The 20157-nt window shown below is 42.2% G+C and overlaps 1 protein-coding gene across 1 annotated transcript; it reads left to right on the top strand.

Annotated features, from left to right (window-relative positions):
* The first annotated feature begins 4153 nt into the window (after window positions 1-4153).
* LOC147451535 (uncharacterized) lies at window positions 4154-5098 on the top strand. Its single transcript, XM_086520630.1, has one exon. The coding sequence runs from the start codon at window positions 4154-4156 to the stop codon at window positions 5096-5098; it is 945 nt and encodes a 314-aa protein (XP_086376756.1).
* Window positions 5099-20157: the final 15059 nt, after the last annotated feature.

Raw genomic sequence — 20157 nt, 5'->3', positions numbered from 1 at the left:
AGGAGGGATTCACACCTCCTAAGGGATAAAAGAGGTGGGTGAAAAAAAAAAAAGAGAAAAGAAAAAAAAAAGAGAGAAAGGGCTTTAAAGAGAGAGAGAGAGAGAGAGAGAGAGAGAGAGAGAAAAAGTGAGGGGAAGGGAGATAGGGAGAGAGAAAGAGAGAATAAATATTATTTTATTTTATTTTTAAAGAATAACAAAAATTAAATTAAATTAAAAATAAGAAAAAACAAAGAAAAGGGGAGAGAGAGATCGGATGAGAGAGAGAGAGAGAGAGAGAGAGAGAGAGAAAGAAAATTATAATAACATTAAAATTAATTAAATAAAATAAAAAATACAAGATACAAAAATGACAAAAAAATAATAAGGATATAGTGAAAAGAGGAAGAGAGAGATTAATAGAGAGAAAGGGTGTGTGTGTGTGTATGTGGATGAGCGAGAGAGGTGGAGAGAAAAATGATTTAAAATAAATAATAAAATAAAAATTACAATTAAATAGAAAATTACAAAAAATTAACAAAAAGGGCTAGAAAATTTATGGTAGATTACACACGCGTTCTTGGGTGTAGAAAGGTCACAGGGTTACGACTGGAAAATCACTGCGAGCGGGCAGCGGAGTGTCCGGAATGCGTTCCCGACGCTACAGGCAGGCACTCGGAGGGGGTTTTTTGGTGCTTAATAGTGCCAAAAATAAGAATGAAAAGAGGAAAAGGAATAGACAACCACCGCGGATGTTTTTTTATTTTTTTAAAATTTAAGGGCGTCAGCGGTGGCCGGCTGGCGCCCAAACGGGCGGCCGAATAGGGGCGGACGGCCACAAGTGTGAAATGGACAAATTGGGTATCAACTCGTCCAGTTCGATGAGTATACTACTAATCTATCACTAACAAATAAAAACTATGCGCGTGTAAAACGTGATTTTCAACCGTTCACGCGTAGATGTAAAGCTACAGACACCTAGTTTCAGGCGCGTATAAGTTGAGCATACGGGGTCGGATCGCCTAGCTGTTGTGTAGGCATATTCTCCTCATACCCTACTTCACTCCTACTAATCCTTGCCCTTATTGGATTGCCGAATCACTCGTTCTCATACGGTCTACTTGGGCGCCGTCAAAGGCGTTCCGGGAGCTCCGATCGGCGGACTCCGATTGGACCCGAATCACACCGGAATGAGATGAGATGGTTCAGCCAAGGTCTAAACACTCTATTGGATATGTTTATGAAGTCTCATCTCAATTGGATCTCATTTGAGTACATAGAAGCGGACTTATGTTTTCTTTTTTTGGAAAACGCGTCAAGAACGGACGCCTACATGCTTAGACGAAGCGTTACCGCTTGCTCTGGGCATCAAATTGGATCCTGATCATCACCTCGCGTAGCTTAGGACTAAGGCTATACACCCCAATCATCGCTATCTAAACGGTGATGCTCGTTTGTGCGCTAGAGCGGATCTAGACTCTCTTTTATCTACAAATTCTACCATTTCTTTAACCTCTTCCCGGGATGTGGAGTTAAGGACTCAAACGACAACGCATAAGGTCATATGAATATCATACGGACATCTACACAACTCTCCAAAGCTCCCTCATCAAATGGATATGCGTTTGGACATACCTTTGATGAGTTAGAGATCGATTAGTGAATGACGTTCACTAATTATCCAAAAAATTCAGATTTGGAAGTCATCTTTCATCCTACCATAACTACACATCCGCCAATCCGTTACACACAAGCCAAAGCTCTATTCATATCTTCTTAACATGTTCTTTAAGCCTATCTATTCACTTCGATCATCAGCTCTACCGACTGAGTATGCCGGGCCACCGAAAAGTGGTCTCGAAGAGGGAAAAAAACCTGCGTTTTTTCCTTCTTGCAAGGAAACGGGCGTTATGCACGCACCATAACCATGATTTTCAGCATTCTAACACTCTAATCATAACCATAACATCCCTATATCATATTCAATTCATTCCACATACTTAACCTATGTACACATGTTTTTTCACTTCACATATGCGTATGCGTATCTATCTACGAAGAGGCTTCTTCACGAATAGATACGCATGCACATAGAAAGAGAGATACGGCCACTATGCGTAGACGATATCCTTCTCTTTGTTGTCAAGCACTTGCTTCCCCGACAGCGGCGCCAAATATTAAGCCCTCTCCCACCCCTCTCCCCTTATGCACGCGGAGTGGATGCGGGAGATACGCTAACTTTTCCTCTTCTTTGCTTCACTTCCTTATGCACGAAGGTTACACAAAGCAAGAGGAGTGTCGTGGGGACTTATGCTACGACCGTGAGTGAGCATACATTACCATATACAGACACACAACAAGAGGGATATTCTTGAACAAAGAGAAAGAAGAAGAAGAAGGTGTGTCACTCACCTCTTCGTCTATGCCGGGTAAGATGGGGCGCTCCTCGTGCGTAGTCGACACACGTGATAAGCCAAGTCGCGAATAGGAAGCCTCCTTGCAAGTCCACAATACCTCTCTCACCTCCCTCACACACACACACAAAGAAATGGATGCAGAAAAAGCACAGAGAGCAATCCCATTTTTGGTCTGCTCAAAGGGCAAAGGCTATAGAGATGCCTTCTCTTTTTGCTGACTAAAATAGAAAGAAATTGTGTTGTATTTTAAAGCATTTTTTGATAGGCAAAAATTGCTCATTAGTTGAAATAAGATAGTGGACACTCATTTTAAATGAAGAGAGTGTAACTCTAATGATGGACATGTCTTGAATTTTAAAATATTAAAGATTTTGGGCTGCCTCTAATAAAAAATACGTCAATTTAGTTTTGAGCCTTTTGGGGGTTGCGGAAGGATCCAATGTGGTATGTCAGATGTCTTATGAATTTTGGGAAAAGGCAAAGTTGAGGCGTGTCTTTTGAGATCTTCCCTTGAGGGCGAAGGAGTGAATCTCTCTCTCTCACTCAGCGAGGCCAAACTTTTTTTGTTGTTGTTAGTGAGAAATTTTATATGTATTTCAAAAAAAAAAGTGAAAGATAGGTATTGTTTAATTTGTGAGTATTGTAGTGAGCACTAGTGGGGGACAATTTCATGTTTCTCTCAAAAGATCTTGAGGTAAGATTTTTTCCAAGATTAGATTATTGAATATGCTCGAAATTAGAGTCTCGCAGTTGGCTCCTCTTTTCTCGTGCATCCTCAATGACCAAGTTGTAAGGTTTGTAAAAAATTAAAAGGTTTTAACGTCCTCGTCGTCTCTCTCTCGCTCTCGCGCTCGGGGTTGTTCTCTCTCTGTCTCTCACAAGAACATCAATTCTCAATCTCTGCGCATTCTGATGCACTCTTCGCCCGGTGCTCATGCCATCTCACCTTCAATTGCAGTATTCACAACGCAGGTCTTCTTGGAGATTTCTTTGCTGGCGGTGAATGTGGAACGGCCATTGCAAGGGTGAGGTCGAATGAGGAAGCTGAGAGATGGAACCTCTCTCTCTCTCTCTCTCTCTCTCTCTCTCTCTCTCTCTCTCTCTCTCTCACGCTTTTTTTTCCTTTCCGACGATGTCGAAGGTGCCATTTTAAGTGCTTCGCCCCATTCTGCGCAGCTTGTGCTGCCACGGAAGCACGGGCCTGAGTACAACTACTCTATCCCCTGCCTGCTTCTCCCAAAGGCCTCTCTAGGAGGATAGCCTCATATGCTTTCAAGACGAGGTCTACAGGATATAGCAGTGGACATGGGGTTGCCGGAAGCAGACCGGGTGGACATCCTGGATTTCGCATTCACGAAGCTTGCAGGCGATTACAAACGCAACATTCGGCCGCCCTTGATAAAGAAGCTCAACAAGGATATGATTAGACACTTATATTGTAGAGTATGCAAGTAGTTGCCTACATTCGGGTAGTCCAGCTGTAAGATATTCAGGTAGTTTCAACAACTAACTCCAGGCCAGTCGAACCCAATCTTGATAGACAGCCGACCCGACCTTGATGTACTAGAGATAGCGTCATATAAAGAGAGGCTCTGCCCAAAGACAGACAGAGGTGTTTGGGTTCATTTTGTGTATTCCACATTGGTGGAGGAGACGGGCAGCTAGCACAAGTGTTCTTCCTTCTTGCACTCTTCCTCTGGTCACCTAATCCCTCTTTTGACGTCTTCTCTGAGGCTACCTCTGTAGCAAAGCCGACCATGAGTCGTCCTCAATCACCACGCCAGCCTGGTTCTCCTCTCTATGAAGATGCCTCTATGCATCCAGAATTCCCATCTCAGGCCGCGCCAATGGGTCAGATTTTTCAAGCCATCTCTAATATGCTACTCCAGGTCAGTCACACCAATCAGAATATGCTAAACTTCCTATCCTCTCATACGACACAATCACAGCTGCCTGATTCCAAGATTAGACCAAAGCCTTTTTCTGGTTTTCCAACAGAAGATGTACTTACATGGCTGGACCATTTTGATAATGTAGCTAGTTATCACAGTTGGCTCGATGACCGTAAAGCAATGGAAGCCCGCAAAGTGTTTGAAGGCGTAGTAGCCACATGGTTTATTCAGCAACCTGACGAAGTCAAATTCAACTGGGGTATGCTCAAATCTCTACTGATTCAGAATTTCGCTCACCAAAACATTACTCAGACGGCTTTACAGCAACTCAATGCTCTCAAACAACAGCAGTATGAGCCTGTAGCACAGTTTGCTGTGAAGATGAATCAATTGCTTCTCCGAGCTGACCCGGCTATGTCCGAAGAAATGAAGCTCTTTTTCTTATGGCCTCGTCTTCGACATGATATTTCTCGGAGTGTACGAGACCAAGGTCCCACTTCTTTTCATACGGCAATTCATATTGCGCAACGAGTTGAAGGTATATCTCAGCCTGATGCCCCTTCTATGTCAATCCCCCAACCTACAACGCAGCGTCCTACAGGAGATTCCACACCCACTCCCATGGACATTGATGTACAAAATGCTCAGTTCAACTCCCGACGGGCATTACTTGATAGGCGCGCATTACTTGCTGACAGGCGTGCATTACCTGACAGAGATCAACAAGGGCGGCCGAAATGTTTCTACTGCAATATCTATGGCCATGTTCAACGCCATTGCCATCATCTTCAGGCAACCCAACAACATTAGAATGCGCAAATTCGAATGGCGGATGCCGCTTCCCTAGCGGAATTGCCGGAAAAATATCTAGGCGGGAGGATGATGGAGAAGCACCGCCCGCAAGTTCAAGCAGCTGCCTCTTCTGGACGCATGGTGTGTTCAATTCTAGCTCAGCTCAATGACACATCACAAGAAGCACTATTAGACTCAAGAAGCACAATTTCTTCTATTAGTCAAGAGTTAGTTCAACAATTAGGTCTTCCTACATTCACAGCACCTCCTATCACTGTGTTGTTTGGTGATAATCATCAAACTTATCATTCACACACACAAATTCAGTGCACATTTCATCTAGCTCATAAGCAATTCACACATACATTCTATGTTTTACCACGCCAATTGTTTCCCCTTACTCTGGGTTGTGATTGGTTTGTGAAAACAAGAGCTCGTTTACATTTTGATACGTATCAATTGGTTTTACCAAACACGCTTCCCATATCTATATTCAGTTCACACAAGGGCCCCAATTTTGTTCACGCACAATACCATGTGGTAGATCAGCACAAACGTCTTCACAACATGCGAACACTGCTGCACAGGTTTCCAAAGCTCTTCAACTCACAAACACACACTTCTCAGATAAATTTCCCAGCACATCATTCCATTAACACAAGCCAAGCTCCTCCTATTCGCATGGCATCTCGTCGTAGGTCGCCACTAGAGCAAGAACGCATTGACCTTGCTGTCGAGGATATGCTTCGAAAGGGGGTTATTCAACCCTCTTGTAGTGATTGGGTCTCTGAACCCCATCTGGTCAAAAAAGAGGATCATAGCTATAGGTTTTGCATCGACTTCAGGCCTCTTAATAAAGTCACAATCCATGACCTATATCCTCTCCCTCGAATCGATGACCTTTTAGATCAGTTGGGCAAATCTAAATATTTCACGTCCCTCGACCTTGCCTCAGGCTATTGGCAAATCCCTTTAAACCCAGCTGATGCACACAAGACTGCCTTTCGCACTCCTTGAGGATTGTATCAATTTACACGTATGCCTTTTGGCCTGTCCGATGCCGGAAGTACTTTCCAGCGAGTAGCCAACACCATTTTTCAGGATCTCATCTTAAAGGGGGTGTTGCTTGTGTACTTAGATGACATTCTTATTCATACACACAGTTGGGAGCAGCACTTACAAGTATTGCAGGAGGTTTTGAAGAAGATCCAAGATTATAATTTACAATTGCAATTCAAAAAGTGTAAATGGGGTGCAACGAAGCTCAAGTTTCTGGGATTTATAATCTCTTCAGAAGGTATACAAATGGATCCTGCTAAAGTAATAGCTATTCAAGAGTACCCTCCTCCCTCTACCGTTAAAACACTCCAAAGCTTTCTTGGAATGGCAAATTTTTCGCTTCGGTTCGTACCAAATTTAGCATCCATCACTTATCCTCTTCGACAACTGCTCAAGAAGGGTGCCAAATACAATTGGAGTTCAGCTTGTCAACACAGTTTTGATAAACTTAAGCAAGTTATCAAAGAGGCGGCCCTTTTGGCTCACCGAGATTTTGAGAAACCATTTAAGCTACAAACAGATGCCTCTAATTGAGGCATAGGGGCAGTATTACTTTAGCAGGATGAATTGACACGTTGGCAACCAATATCCTTCATCAGTCGGTCTCTGACACCAGCTGAGACCAACTATTCCACGACTGAGAAGGAATTTTTGGCCATTGTGTGGGCCTTCCAGAATTTTCATCCTTACCTACATGGTCCTCAGGTCATGGTCAAAACAGATCATCAACCTCTCATTCCACTCATGCACAAACAACACCCCCATGGAAGATTACTGAGATGGGCCTTGGCTCTACAAGAATATAGGTTCTCAATCAGCTATTGCAAAGGCACCAAAAATTTCATAGCTGATGGACTCTCCCGAGCGGAGCATCAATTAGTACAATTCACCCCGACACCAGTCAAGCTCCCTGTCAACATGCATCAGATGACACTTTTTCAGCAGCAAGATTCAGAGATCAAACACATTGTTTTGCAGCTGATGTCCCCTCACCCCATGGAATCTCAAAGAAGGTTTGTCATTTTAGATAGTGTTCTACACTATGTATCTCTTGGTCAACCTCCTTGGATTTATGTGCCGAAAGCATTACAACCACTTTTTTTGCAATTTTATCATGACCATCCTTTGTTAGGACATCTAGGTTTCCACAAAGTTTTGCAGAAGCTGCGTACACACTTCTATTGGCCAAAGATGAGAGTCACAGTCTCTCAATATCTTCAAGGATGCACTATTTGTCAAAGCATCAAGTCCCCACCACAGAATTCAGGTCAGTTGTCACCAATCCAAGTCCAAGAAGCATTCGAACTAGTCGGATGGGATTTGCTAGGACCATTTCCAACATCCAGCTCTGGCAATCGACACATGCTCGTCATCACAGAATACCTAACCCGTTGGTGTGAAGCAATCGTCCTGTCGAATACGACCTCCGCTACAATTGTTGTGGCCCTCCTCCAAAAACTAATCTTTAGCCATGGATGCCCCAAGCAACTCTTGTCAGACCAAGGTCAGCAATTCAAGAGCGAAGTCATGCAAGTTCTTACCCAAAGCTTGGGGGTTAAGCAACTGTTTTCCTCTCCCTATCATCCCCGAACAAATGGCTTGACAGAGCAAATGAATCGGACGATCAAACAAGTAATTGCTACATTCGTAGACCCTCTACATCAGAATTGGGATGAATTATTGCCTTTTGCAATACATGCATACAATACATCCGTACAGGCTTCTACTCGAATCAGCCCATTCCGGGCCTTGTATGGACGCGACCCCCACCTCCCTCCAGACATCAATACACTACAGTTTCAATCTGTTAAGGTTGACGGAGTGGATTGGATGCTCTATCACCAACAAAATCAACCCCTTCTGCGACAAGCTCTGCTCAGAAATCTGCAGGTAGCACAAACCCGACAGAAACGCGCTTATGATGATGGCAGACACCCCGTGGAATACCCAGAACACACTTTAGTGTGGTTGTATTTTCCCACCCAACGTTAGGGATTAAGTGAATCATTGTTGCATAAGTGGGTAGGACCTTACAAGATCCTGCAAAGGTTGCGCACAAATACCTACAGGCTGCAGCGTTTGTCTAACAACACCACTACCATAGCTCACGTCATTCGAATAAAGCCCTATCACCCTACTTCCTCTACATGATATCTGTCCAACTCCTGTTTTTTCTTTTTTCTTTTTTTTCTTAGGGGGGAGGTGTAGAGTATGCAGGTAGTCGCCTACATTTGGGTAGTCCAGCTGTAAGATATTCAGGTAGTTCCAACAGCTAACTCCAGGCCAGTCGAACCCAATCTTGATAGACAGCCGACCCGACCTTGATGTACTAGAGATAGCGTCATATAAAGAGAGGCTTTGCGCAAAGACAGGCAGAGGTGTTTGGGTTCATTTTGTGTATTCCACAATATAAAGGGAAGCATGGCATAGAGATGTCGTGCGATTATTTGAAAGGGGCGGGCGACATGTGGAAGCAGATAGCGGGAGCGAATCTTCCGGGGTTGTGGGTGGAGGACTCTATGATAGAGTCGCAAGTGGTGTTGTTTTGGGCATTGCGGGAGAGAATGTCTGACACAGGAAAGGATGCGGAGTCGGCTCTCGACAGCGTGAAGGAGTTGGGGAGGGCGTGCACGGGGTTGCCAATGAATAAGCAATACCCCCTTTCTCCTCAAAGACTCTACCACGAATATCACAGTGGTGGATACGCTGGTGTTTTATAGCCAGCAAACGATCTTTGAGAGTCCGACGGTTCTTCATGAGTATGATCGAGGGATGCAAATGGATAAGACTTCCTGGCCATGGGAGCGGGCGGGCCTGCTGCACTACGGCGATGAAGCAGAACGAGTAGCTCGTTATGCATGGCTTGCGCACACACACACACACACACACACACACACACACACACACACACAGAGAGAGAGAGAGAGAGAGAGAGAGAGAGAGAGAGAGAGAGAGAGAGAGAGAGAGAGAGAGAGAGAGAGAGAGAGAGAGAGAGAGAGAGAGAGAGAGAGAGAGAGAGAGAGAGAATATGTGTGCGTGCGTTTGTGTTTGTTAGCTTTGAGCACCTCCAGACAATAATAGCGAGGTTGAGGTATGGTGACCCTGTGTATCACACTTCTGGTTATATTGTTGTTACAAGACACATGTAGTATGCATTATGGAAAGTTTTGGATCTATGGCAGTAGCTGATCCACCCAAGCAAGTCAAGAGGAGGGGAGGGGGAAAGGGCACGAAAGCAAGCTCCAAAGAGATCGAGAGGAAGAGAGTAATGAAAACAGGCTAGTCACAAGAATCCGACTCAAATCCCATTTGCATTATGTTGAAGGTCGTTTGGTGGTAGACGTGTGAATGGACTAGGGCAATGGAAGAGCAGATTTAGATGTCATGGTCAGGTATGAAGTCAACAGCTTGTAGGGTTTGCATCTACTTTGAACCATTCTCTCTCTCTCTCTCTCTCTCTCTCTCTCTCTCTCTCTCTCTCTCTCTCTCTCTCTCTCTCTCTCTCTCTCTCTCTCTCTCAGCACCTAGGCAATTGCATGCGGATCATTTCACATGGTAATGAATAATGTATGCCTTTGCTAAGTGACCATAGGGTATGGAAAAGGGGAGAATCAAGATAGGATTGGATATCCACCAACACCATCAAAATTTTTAGAGAGAGAGTCTGAGAGCTCTCTCTCTCTCTCTTTTCCCCCACATGATTGGGTAGGATTTGGTTGCTTTTTACTGCTTGGCTTACAAACACTGATTGTTTTTTAATGGTTCTACTTTGTAGAGTTCAAAAAAAAAGAATTGAGTCAATTTCAGCTTGCTTTAATTGACTCATTGCAAGCGAAAAATGTAGCATTGGAGTCTATGTATGTTGTGACTTGAAGTCCATGTATGTTGTGAGAGTCTTGATCTCCATATGAACTATATCTCCACTGTCTGTCAACTTTGTTGAGTGAAAGGGTGGCATCGGAACTTGCAAAGATTTAATTTATTTTCTTCATTTTTCTTTCTTATCTTTGCTCTCTTCCCTAGCAAGCCTAATGTTTTTGTCAACTTTTTGGTGGTGGATAAAAATGTATTGAAAGCAAAGGGCTTCTACTACTTGAAGATTGGATCGAGTACCATAAATAGATGAAGTATAGAAAGCATCGATGAGTATAACTACCGGTTTTATCAATTTTCCCATTAGTTGCCTTTGTAGAATGATCTCTTGGTGTTTTCAAGTTTAATCACTATCCCAACATTGGGTGTCATGTGCACTTAATCACGAAGACTAAATTGCCTAGTTTCAATGGGTTTTGAAAGGGCATCATAATGTTTTGAATTTGCATCGATATCTATGAGAGATTCAACAATCTGTGTATGTGTGCGAACTAGTTGGAGAGAGTCTTTGAAACTTAAATTTTGGTCAAAATAGCCAAAATACCACTCTAATTTGTGGAAATTTCCAAAATATCCCTCAAATTTTAAAAATTCCCAAACTTCTCCTAGTATTTTGTCATAAATTCTTGAATACCGTTCAAATTTTCCAAATTTTCCAAGATGCCCTTGGTTATGAGGTTCTCCAAAAACAAAAATTTTGCAAATTTTCATAAGCATACTGATTGTCTATCATACAAGATGCGAAAACTAGAATTTGGGTTGGTTATGTATGTTTTGAAGATGAATTGCTTGATTATTTTTAGACATAATTCCCTATTTTTGTGAGGTAATTTGTGACAACTTCAATTGCATGCTAAACACTCAAAAACGGATCTCAATTGTCAAAAAACGAACAAAGATTCGAAAATCTTGAACAATCCAACCAAAGTAGATACAAGGATATTTTGGGAATGTTTGAAATTCGAAGGGTGTTTTGGAAATTTCCACAAATTAGAGTGGTATTTTGATAATTTTTCCTAAGTGTTACTATAGTCTCTTCTTCTCGGCAGCAGGCCTTGTGATTTATCACTTGTTTGACTCAAATCCCAAATTATGAGTATTCATATTTACATTTTTGGCTTTTAAATGGCTTCAAAAAGTATCCGGGCGCCCTTACTATGACCAGGGACCATTTTGAACCCGTTTTGATGCTCCCGGGACACTCAAAATGCTTCTTTTCAAACCCATTTTTCATAAGTACAAGGCTTTTGTGGAAAAAGGAATAAAATTACAAAGCTTTTCAAAAATGAAATGAAATTACATTGAGTCGGCAAAAATTATAAACCAATTTTTGAAAAATAAAATAGAAATACAATCATTTAATTATCCTCCATGATGGCATCTTGCTTCCAATGTCCTGTTTACTTTCTCCGCTTGTGGCCATCTGGAGTCCGTTTGTCGTTACAGAGTTAACAGCATAGGAAAGAAACAAGTAAATCTCAAGTATTTGTCAATGCAAGCAATGTACACACACATCACAATCATAGAATAGGAGAGTGATTAGAGAGAATAAGTAAGCCCTTACATAAAAGATCTCTACATATTTAGCCACGAAAAGGTCAAGAGTCTATTAGCTTCTTCACTAAGATCTTCTTTAATACTCTCAAGAATGAGCACTCAAAGAATGAGGTTCACACCTTACAAATTGTCTTTTATATCTAGTGTTTATTGGCCATGCTTAAAATACACACCTAGACATGAACTAAGAGCTCCCTTGTCATGGTGGCGCTGTCACTTACAACTTGGAACTCTCATTGAGCCGGTTTATCACTTAAAATAACATGGAATTACATATGAAAAATACTTACATTGTAGTTTTTGGCTTAAAAATAATGTGACATGTGTCTTTATGATACTCATATGCATCTTCCAACAAAACCTCAAAATTATTCAACTTCTCTCTAGCTCTCTTCGTCCTCTCATATGATGATGCCTTGTGAAATTTCATGATGAATTTATGCAATTTTGTGCACAAATCAAACATGAAAAACTTCTTACAATTCGTTCCAGTCGATCGTTGGAGAGGTTCTAGTGCAGCAATTCATTCCAACAATCGACTGGAATGAATGAAAAAACTTCTTACAATTCATGCACCTTTCCTTCTATCTCTCCCTCTATTCGACAATTTGGATTCTACACCGTTCTTTTCTCTCTCTCACCACCTTTTTGTTGTAGAAGTGGCATAACCCCTCCATTCTCCATCTTGAATCTGTTGCGGTCTCTCTCTCTTTCTCTTTTGTGTGGCAACCTACTATAGAGTCCTTCTCTTTTTGGTAGTCGAGAGGCTGATTAGTGAATTGCTTGCTCACTCTTTTCTTCTTGAAAATAATCTATGTTCTCTCGCTTCATTCTCTGTTATGTAGCGCATTTGTTTTTCGAGCACTAGTTCTAGTGCAATAAAAGCTATTCCTTTCTCTCTCTACTCTCTTTCTTTAGAGAGTGTAGTTGTTGCATTGAGGTTTGATTTCATCAAAGCACCTCTAAGCATTCAACAACCAAGACCAACCAGCAAACTAGCCATCATTGTAGACATGGCTTCGACAGAGTGCAACAATGGAATCATACCGAAACTGAGATGGTTATCAAGCCGCACGAGGGCTCGGGGATTTGCAAGAACCACCACTCTATTCAAGGTATCAGGCAGAGAGTAAGCCAAAGACACAAGGGTCAACAGAGCCTGGAGGACCACCCATAGAGAGAGTTCAAAGAGAAGAACCACCTCCAACGAGAACCATTAGAAATTATGGCTTAGGAGCAGCTCGTAGATGAAGTGCTAAAAAAGATCAACTTGTACGCCAAACCCCAGGCTAAACAACCCAAGTGGTGTGCTATTGAACAAAAATGGACAAACCATGGGACCCAGGAATGTTATTATAACAAGGGATATGTGAGAGAGAGACCTTACGCTCCCCAAGCTCCAGTAGCTTCCCCTCAAGTTCCACTGATGCCTAGATATCAAGCAGGCAACTTACCAGGACCTGTAGGTGTAGAAAGACCACAACTGGTGTTGGGGCAACAACCACCCCTACTAGGATTACGACCAGTTGGTATAAGATATACACCAACAGTAACTAAATCAGAGGATAAGGCTTTGGTGCCTATGCATGCATATTATGAAGATCCCAATGGATATGCGGCAAACCCTGTCTATTATCCATCGGAAGAACCCTCGACACCAGAACCATGGAGCATGATAGTAAATACAGGACCACCAACTGCTGCACAGGCAGCAGAAGAAGGAAGATATAGCCTAGATGAACGAACATTGATGTTCATAGCCAATGGAGGCATGGGCGGACAGAGACATGCTTACCAACAAAGAGGAGCTCAAGGAGCATCTCAACAACCCAAGGGACCCTGTTACAAATGTGGTGGAGACCATTGGCTGAGAGACTGTCCTCATGATGAAATCATTAGAGTCAATGCGTATTGCCCAAAATGTGTAATTACTCATTTGATTCTCGATTGCCCTAAAAACCTGAGCAAAGGAGTAAAAACCACCTTGAACATGTTAGAAACAGTACCTTCCAGTGGAGGATCGGAAAATGAAACAATCATACCTATTCAAGCGGTAACACGAGCCCAAGCTCAAAGAAGGACGAATGAACCCATAGTTGAAGAACCAAAAACCGATGCCCAAAGTTCAGAAACGAAAAATCAGAGAAGCACTTGGAAAGCTAGAAAGGCGCGTAGGAAAGCCAAGAAAGAACGAGAGCAAACAGCCCTAATCAGGAGTTGAAACATACAAAGGATAGATTGGAGCGGTTAGAGGATATAGCTAGCTTAAGCTCACACACCACAGCAACCATAGCACCCAAGGAAATAGCAGAGCCCAAAAGTGCAGGATCAGGAGGATCTGTACTAGCAGACAAGGTAAATGAGCAGTTGGATGCGCTTCTAAAAGCTTTTGAAGTTCGACTTAAAAAGAACCAAACCCAGGAGCAAAGGTGGATGACTTATCCATATGCAGAAATAGAAAAACAGAGGTTGGATATGTGTAAAAAGATGATCGAGACAGCTCAATCATTGATGGAAGACCCGTTGAGTAAACCTGCAAATTGGCATGAGGCACCAGCTCCAACCCCTATCCAACCAACTTTAGAGAAACATGTGGAAACGAAGGAAAGACTCACTAATGCCTCTGAGTCCAGAGGAGAACCTATCATAGTGCCAAATACCATAGATGGGACAAGTGAGGGGTTCCATCCTAAAATATTGGTAGAAATGGGTAAGGACCATAACGGTCTAAATGATCTGTGGAAGAAAATCTGTGAGGCCAACGAGGCTAATAGGATGAGTAACCACATGAATAGCATGAGAAAAGAAAAGAATGTGATCTTACCTCCTATTGAAGAATTTGAGGCAAGGTCGCAAATGAACTTTGAGATACATTCACAAGGGGGAGACCAAGGATCAATTAGTTCGGGTCACAGCCAACCAGACTCGTTGAGAACTTTACCCTCTTACCTAGGAGAGTATGAAGCTAAGTCGGAAGTGAGAGCAATCCCATCTCAAAGACTTTCTTCTAACAAGGTGATGGATTTGTAGGGATTGAGTGAGTTGTTGTCCACCCCAGTGGCATGCACAATCACGTTAGCAGAACTCCTAAGGTTAAGGCCAAACATGTGGACCACAGTAGGAAAATGCCTTGAAAAATTTGATACTCAACAATTTGATATGCCATACATTTCAAGGGAGTTGGAGGAAGTTCACTTGTATGATCGTACTTCAATGGATGAGAAAGAGCCGGATCACTATGGAAAGTTACTTCTACACGTGTGTAATAGCACGGGTATGCTCATTGCCAATGGTGTATCTTTGTGGAGTGGAACCAATGGATTTACATGTAGGAGACATAATGGGGATAGTGTGATTGTATGCGGTGGGCTTGAAAAGTTGGCCACTCACAAAGCGGGAGATCTTCAAGGTATCAAGCCGGAGATGATCAAATCGACGGGAGATTCTACCCATGAGTGGATGTGTGATATGTTCAACCTTGCACATCAACATGGTATACCTTATGATTGGAGTACTAATTGGGTTAAGCCTTTGCATAAAGGAGGGGATGTAAAGAATGTAAGCAACTACCGGACTATAATGATTGGGTCTCTTATGGCAAAGTTGTTTGGGTGCATAATGGAGATGAAATTGAGTGATTGGGCTGAAGAGAATGACAAGCGTGCAAAGGGACAAGCGGGTTTTTGTCGATGCCATAGCACCATTGATCATCTTGTCACTCTTCGTGTTCTCATGGAGGAAAGTTGGTTGAAAGGCAAGCGATTGTATTGTTGTTTTGTGGACTTTAAGAAAGCCTTTGATATGATTCCACGTAACAATTTTTGGAGAAGGATGGAAGAACTCCAAGTGCCAAGTGAGTTTATGCTTGCGGTTTCTCGAATCTACGAGAAGGTGATTTGTCAAATGCGCATGGGAAGAGAAATTTCAGAAATTTTTGTCAGCACTATTGGGGTTCAATAAGGATGTCCATTGTCACCAACTCTCTTTGGTCTATGCATCGATCAATTGGAACAAATGGTACTTGACTTTATGCAAGAAGAAGGCATTGAAGAGGTCACTATTTGCAATGCGGTAATCATGCTTTTGTTGTATGCGGATGATGTAGTGCTTCTAGCACACACTTTAGAAGATGCACAAAAGCTTATGGTTGTCCTTGAGAACTTTTGCTTGCATAGTGGGCTGATTGTAAATGAATCCAAAACAAAGGTTATGCTTGTGAAAACCAACCGTAAGGAGAAGCCATGCATTGTGTACAACAACGAGACACTTGAAGTTGTTGAGAGGTTTAAGTACCTTGGCCTTGAGGTTCCATCCAATCACAAGTGGCATGAATGTGCTATGCGTCGTTTGGAAGCGGGAAAGAGAGCATATTATGCATTTGAGAACATGTGTAATGCGGGAAACATCAAGTGTTGGGTTCTCAAGAAGTATCTTTTTGATGCATTGGTGATACCGGTTCTTCTTTATGGAGTTGAAGTGTGGGGCGGGAGCATCTCAAAGTCTACTTGGAAAGAGTTTGAGAATGTCCAAAAGTGTTTTCTTACAAACTTTCTCCAAGTTAAGACACAAACACCATATATGATCCTACTTCTTGAGTCGGGATCTCTTCCAATTGAGGTTATGGGCATGGAAAGGGTTGTGGAGTACATGATAAAGATGCATCAAAACCCCTCACATCAACTTCCTACAATTGCATGGGAAGCAAGCAAAAAAATTCAAAAGACGCATAAAAGCAAGATCTTGAGCACGGGATGGATGCAAGACATAAAGAAGTGGTTTGGGAGATGGGATGCATTACACTTGCTACATGATGCTTCAATTGACTCTCAAGTGAATGAAGCTTTTCTACAACGCCGATGTATTACGGCTTGGGAGAAATCCGGTGGGTCACGCTTCATACATTACACCACCTATATTGCCCCCAACTACAAAACCATGTTCTTCGCTGAGAGAGGAAACCGTACTCACACTTACATGCTTGAGCCTATTGCCTTGTCCGCGATACGCACTATCGCAGCAATTCGGCTTAGCTCCCATTTCCCTCGATGCGAGATAGGACGTTGGGGCATTGGAGAAGAGTCAAATCGATTGTGCACATTATGCTCACTGCAAGTTCGAGAGTCTGAGTACCACACACTACTAGAGTGCTCAGCTTTTGATCACATCCGAACTTGCTTCTCTCACATTTTCAGCCATAACTTAGACCTACACACTTTCCTCTCCCAGCCAAAGTGTGGGCTCTCCATTCCGACTCTCATCACTACAATTTTGGAGCATCGAGAGTCCCTCATCAGCCATACACATACTACATCACATGTAACTTTGGTCCCATAGGTCATATTTGACCTCCAAGGACGATAATAAAATCTATCTATCTCTCTCTCTCTCTCTCTCTCTCTCTCTCTCTCTCTCTCTCTCTCTCTCAAAAAACGTAGGCGTTTTTTGACCTAGTAGATAACAATCCACTCTTTTGATCATAACTTCTTCATCCGAACTTCGATTTGGGTGATCTATAGCCTGAATCAAAGAGCACAAAGTCCTATACGCATTGATATAAAGACAGAAATTTTCAGAGTTATGGAAGGCGTTTGTGTAGCAGCATTTCCGAAGTGAACAGGTTCAACAAAATTGATTCTCATCTCCTATTTTACATACAATGTCTTCTAGCACTCGCAAGGGTTCTTCTTCTTCTACAAGGTCCACAACCATTGTGGAAAATGATCCAAAATCTCCTAAGTGTGGAGATAGCAACACAACCACCCAACCAACGACATCGAAAACCATGATCATGGCGTACTTGGTATCATTGCAAAAGACCGTAAACAAAGAAGGTGAAGACTTACGAGCACTTGCAATGGAGAATGGCACACTAAGGGTACTTGTGGTTGAGAATGAGAATCTCAAGAAGACAATTGAGATGCAAACAACACGTTTGATGCAACTTGAAGAGGAAGTCAAGAAATGTAAACGCTCTCTTGTGGACTTGAATGCTTTGAAGGAGCGGATGATCAAAGTAGAGCATGACCATGTATTGAAAGAGGAGAAATTTGACACTATGAGCCGGGATGTATGCGACATGAAAAATATATGCACAAACAAGTCTTGGGTTGATGTATGTGGTAGCAATGTGGTTTCTAATTCCTCACTCATGCAAGCTATGGTTCAAACAAAGAATGTTGAGAATGTGGATGTGCAGGAGTTGAAGAAACGGGAGCGACGTTCCAAGAACATTGTTATTCGTGGAATTCCCGAAGAGAAGTTAGAGACACCTCCTTCTCTTGCCATTGTTATTGAAGATTTCTTCAAAACCCACTTTGGCATGTCCGGAGTTATGGTCTATGGATTACATAGAGTGGCGAAGCAAGGAGCTCCTCGCTCAGGAGAACGGCCAATTGTATGCACCATGCCGGATGAGACCAAGAGAAAGATTATCCTTGATAACAGTTGGATCTATTTGAGGGATACAAAATGTTTTGTATGTGAAGATCGCACTATTAAGCAGCAAAATATGTGTCGCAAGTCATATGAGGAAAAGAATAATAAAACCAAGGAGATCTCTCATGAAGAAAATGTGCCCAAGGAGGAGTCATGTCTCTCAAGCAAATAGGGATGCGTGACCTATGAGACCGAGTTACAATTGAAAATATGCTTTTGGAATTGTAATGGATACCCATGGAATGCGGGGGTTGGCATTGATGAACTAACAAGCAAAGCCGATGTTGTACTTCTTGTTGAAACTTGGGAGCATGATACACAAAGGATTAACGGCTTGGAGGATTACAATGTACATTCATTGATGTGGTCAAAGAATCTCAAGCAACGAAGAGGACAAGGAGGGTTAGTATGTATGGTTAAGAAAGGATTGGAAGATTTTGTATCAATTGTGAAAGATGACAAGTACAAACGTTATGTATGGCTGAAATTTATGACACCAAAAAGAGCACCCATTTTTGTAGCCGGTTGCTACATTTCTCATCATGATTCTCCCTTTTATGCTTGCATGGATAGAGATCAACCATTTTCTGATTTGGAAGAGGACATTGCTTATTTCAAAGGTGAAGGTGATGTTATTGTATTTGGGGATATGAATGCTCGCACAAAAACATTGCAGCATGATACTCAACAATTTGATATGCCATACATTTCAAGGGAGTTGGAGGAAGTTCACTTGTATGATCGTACTTCAATGGATGAGAAAGAGCCGGATCACTATGGAAAGTTACTTTTACACGTGTGTAATAGCACGGGTATGCTCATTGCCAATGGTGTATCTTTGTGGAGTGGAACCAATGGATTTACATGTAGGAGACATAATGGGGATAGTGTGATTGACTATATGCTACTCTCTGAAGCCATCATGCATCGCATAAAGAGTTTTATGTTTGGTCAATGGACCCCGGAATCCGACCATCGCACCTTATGTATTGACCTTTCATGTGGAGAAGCAACTAAGCATGATAATCTCAGCCAAAGGAAAGAGAAGTTATCACTATGTATGGATTTCAAACGGGCACCAATGTACATTGAAATGGTTGAGCAAAAATTATGGATGACAAAGCTTCAATGTGATGCACCATTGGAAACTAAATGGGAAGCTTTCAAGAAAGCTATTTGTTCTTGTGCGGAAGAATGCTTTGCCATAAAGCATCTCCATGGTATCAACAAAGATAGATCACGCAAAAGGTGGTTTGATAAAGAATGTCAAGATGCTCGAAAGTCCTTGATAAAGCTTGATGCAACTATGGACAAAGACAACGATCAAAGTCATTTGCATACATACAAGGCATTGATTCAAAAGAAGAGAAGAAGATGGGAAGTAAAGCAACAAGAATTTCAAGTCCAAGAAAAGGCACATGCATGTGGAAGATTTTGGAGAAACTTGAGAGGCAAGCGGGTTGAGAATTTTTGTAACTTGAGTCTAGTGGATATGTACACACATTGTAGGCAATTATATGAGCAAGGAAATACTGAAAAAATGCCATTTTATGGTTCACTCCCATGTATGCCGTCTTTTTTTACTACTGAGGATGTATGCGGTGGGCTTGAAAAGTTGGCCACTCGCAAAGCGGGAGATCTTCAAGGTATCAAGCCGGAGATGATCAAATGGACGGGAGATTCTACCCATGAGTGGATGTGTAATATGTTCAGCCTTGCACTTCAACATGGTATGCCTTATGATTGGAGTACTAATTGGGTTAATCCTTTGCATAAAGGAGGGGATGTAAAGAATGTAAGCAACTACCGGACTATAATGATTGGGTCTCTTATGGCAAAGTTGTTTGGGTGCATAATGGAGATGAAATTGAGTGATTGGGCTGAAGAGAATGACAAGCGTGCAAAGGGACAAGCGGGTTTTTGTCGATGCCATAGCACCATTGATCATCTTGTCACTCTTCGTGTTCTCATGGAGGAAAGTCGGTTGAAAGGCAAGCGATTGTATTGTTGTTTTATGGACTTTAAGAAAGCCTTTGATATGATTCCACGTAACAATTTGTGGAGAAGGATGGAAGAACTCCAAGTGCCAAGTGAGTTTATGCTTGCGGTTTCTCAAATCTATGAGAAGGTGATTTGTCAAATGCACATGGGAA

This window comes from Adiantum capillus-veneris, chromosome 9 (genome assembly GCF_014529385.1).
Source record: "Adiantum capillus-veneris isolate H3 chromosome 9, ASM1452938v2, whole genome shotgun sequence".
NCBI lineage: Eukaryota > Viridiplantae > Streptophyta > Polypodiopsida > Polypodiales > Pteridaceae > Adiantum > Adiantum capillus-veneris.
Note: the sequence above shows the minus strand (reverse complement) of the source record. Positions and strands in the feature narration are given on the sequence as shown.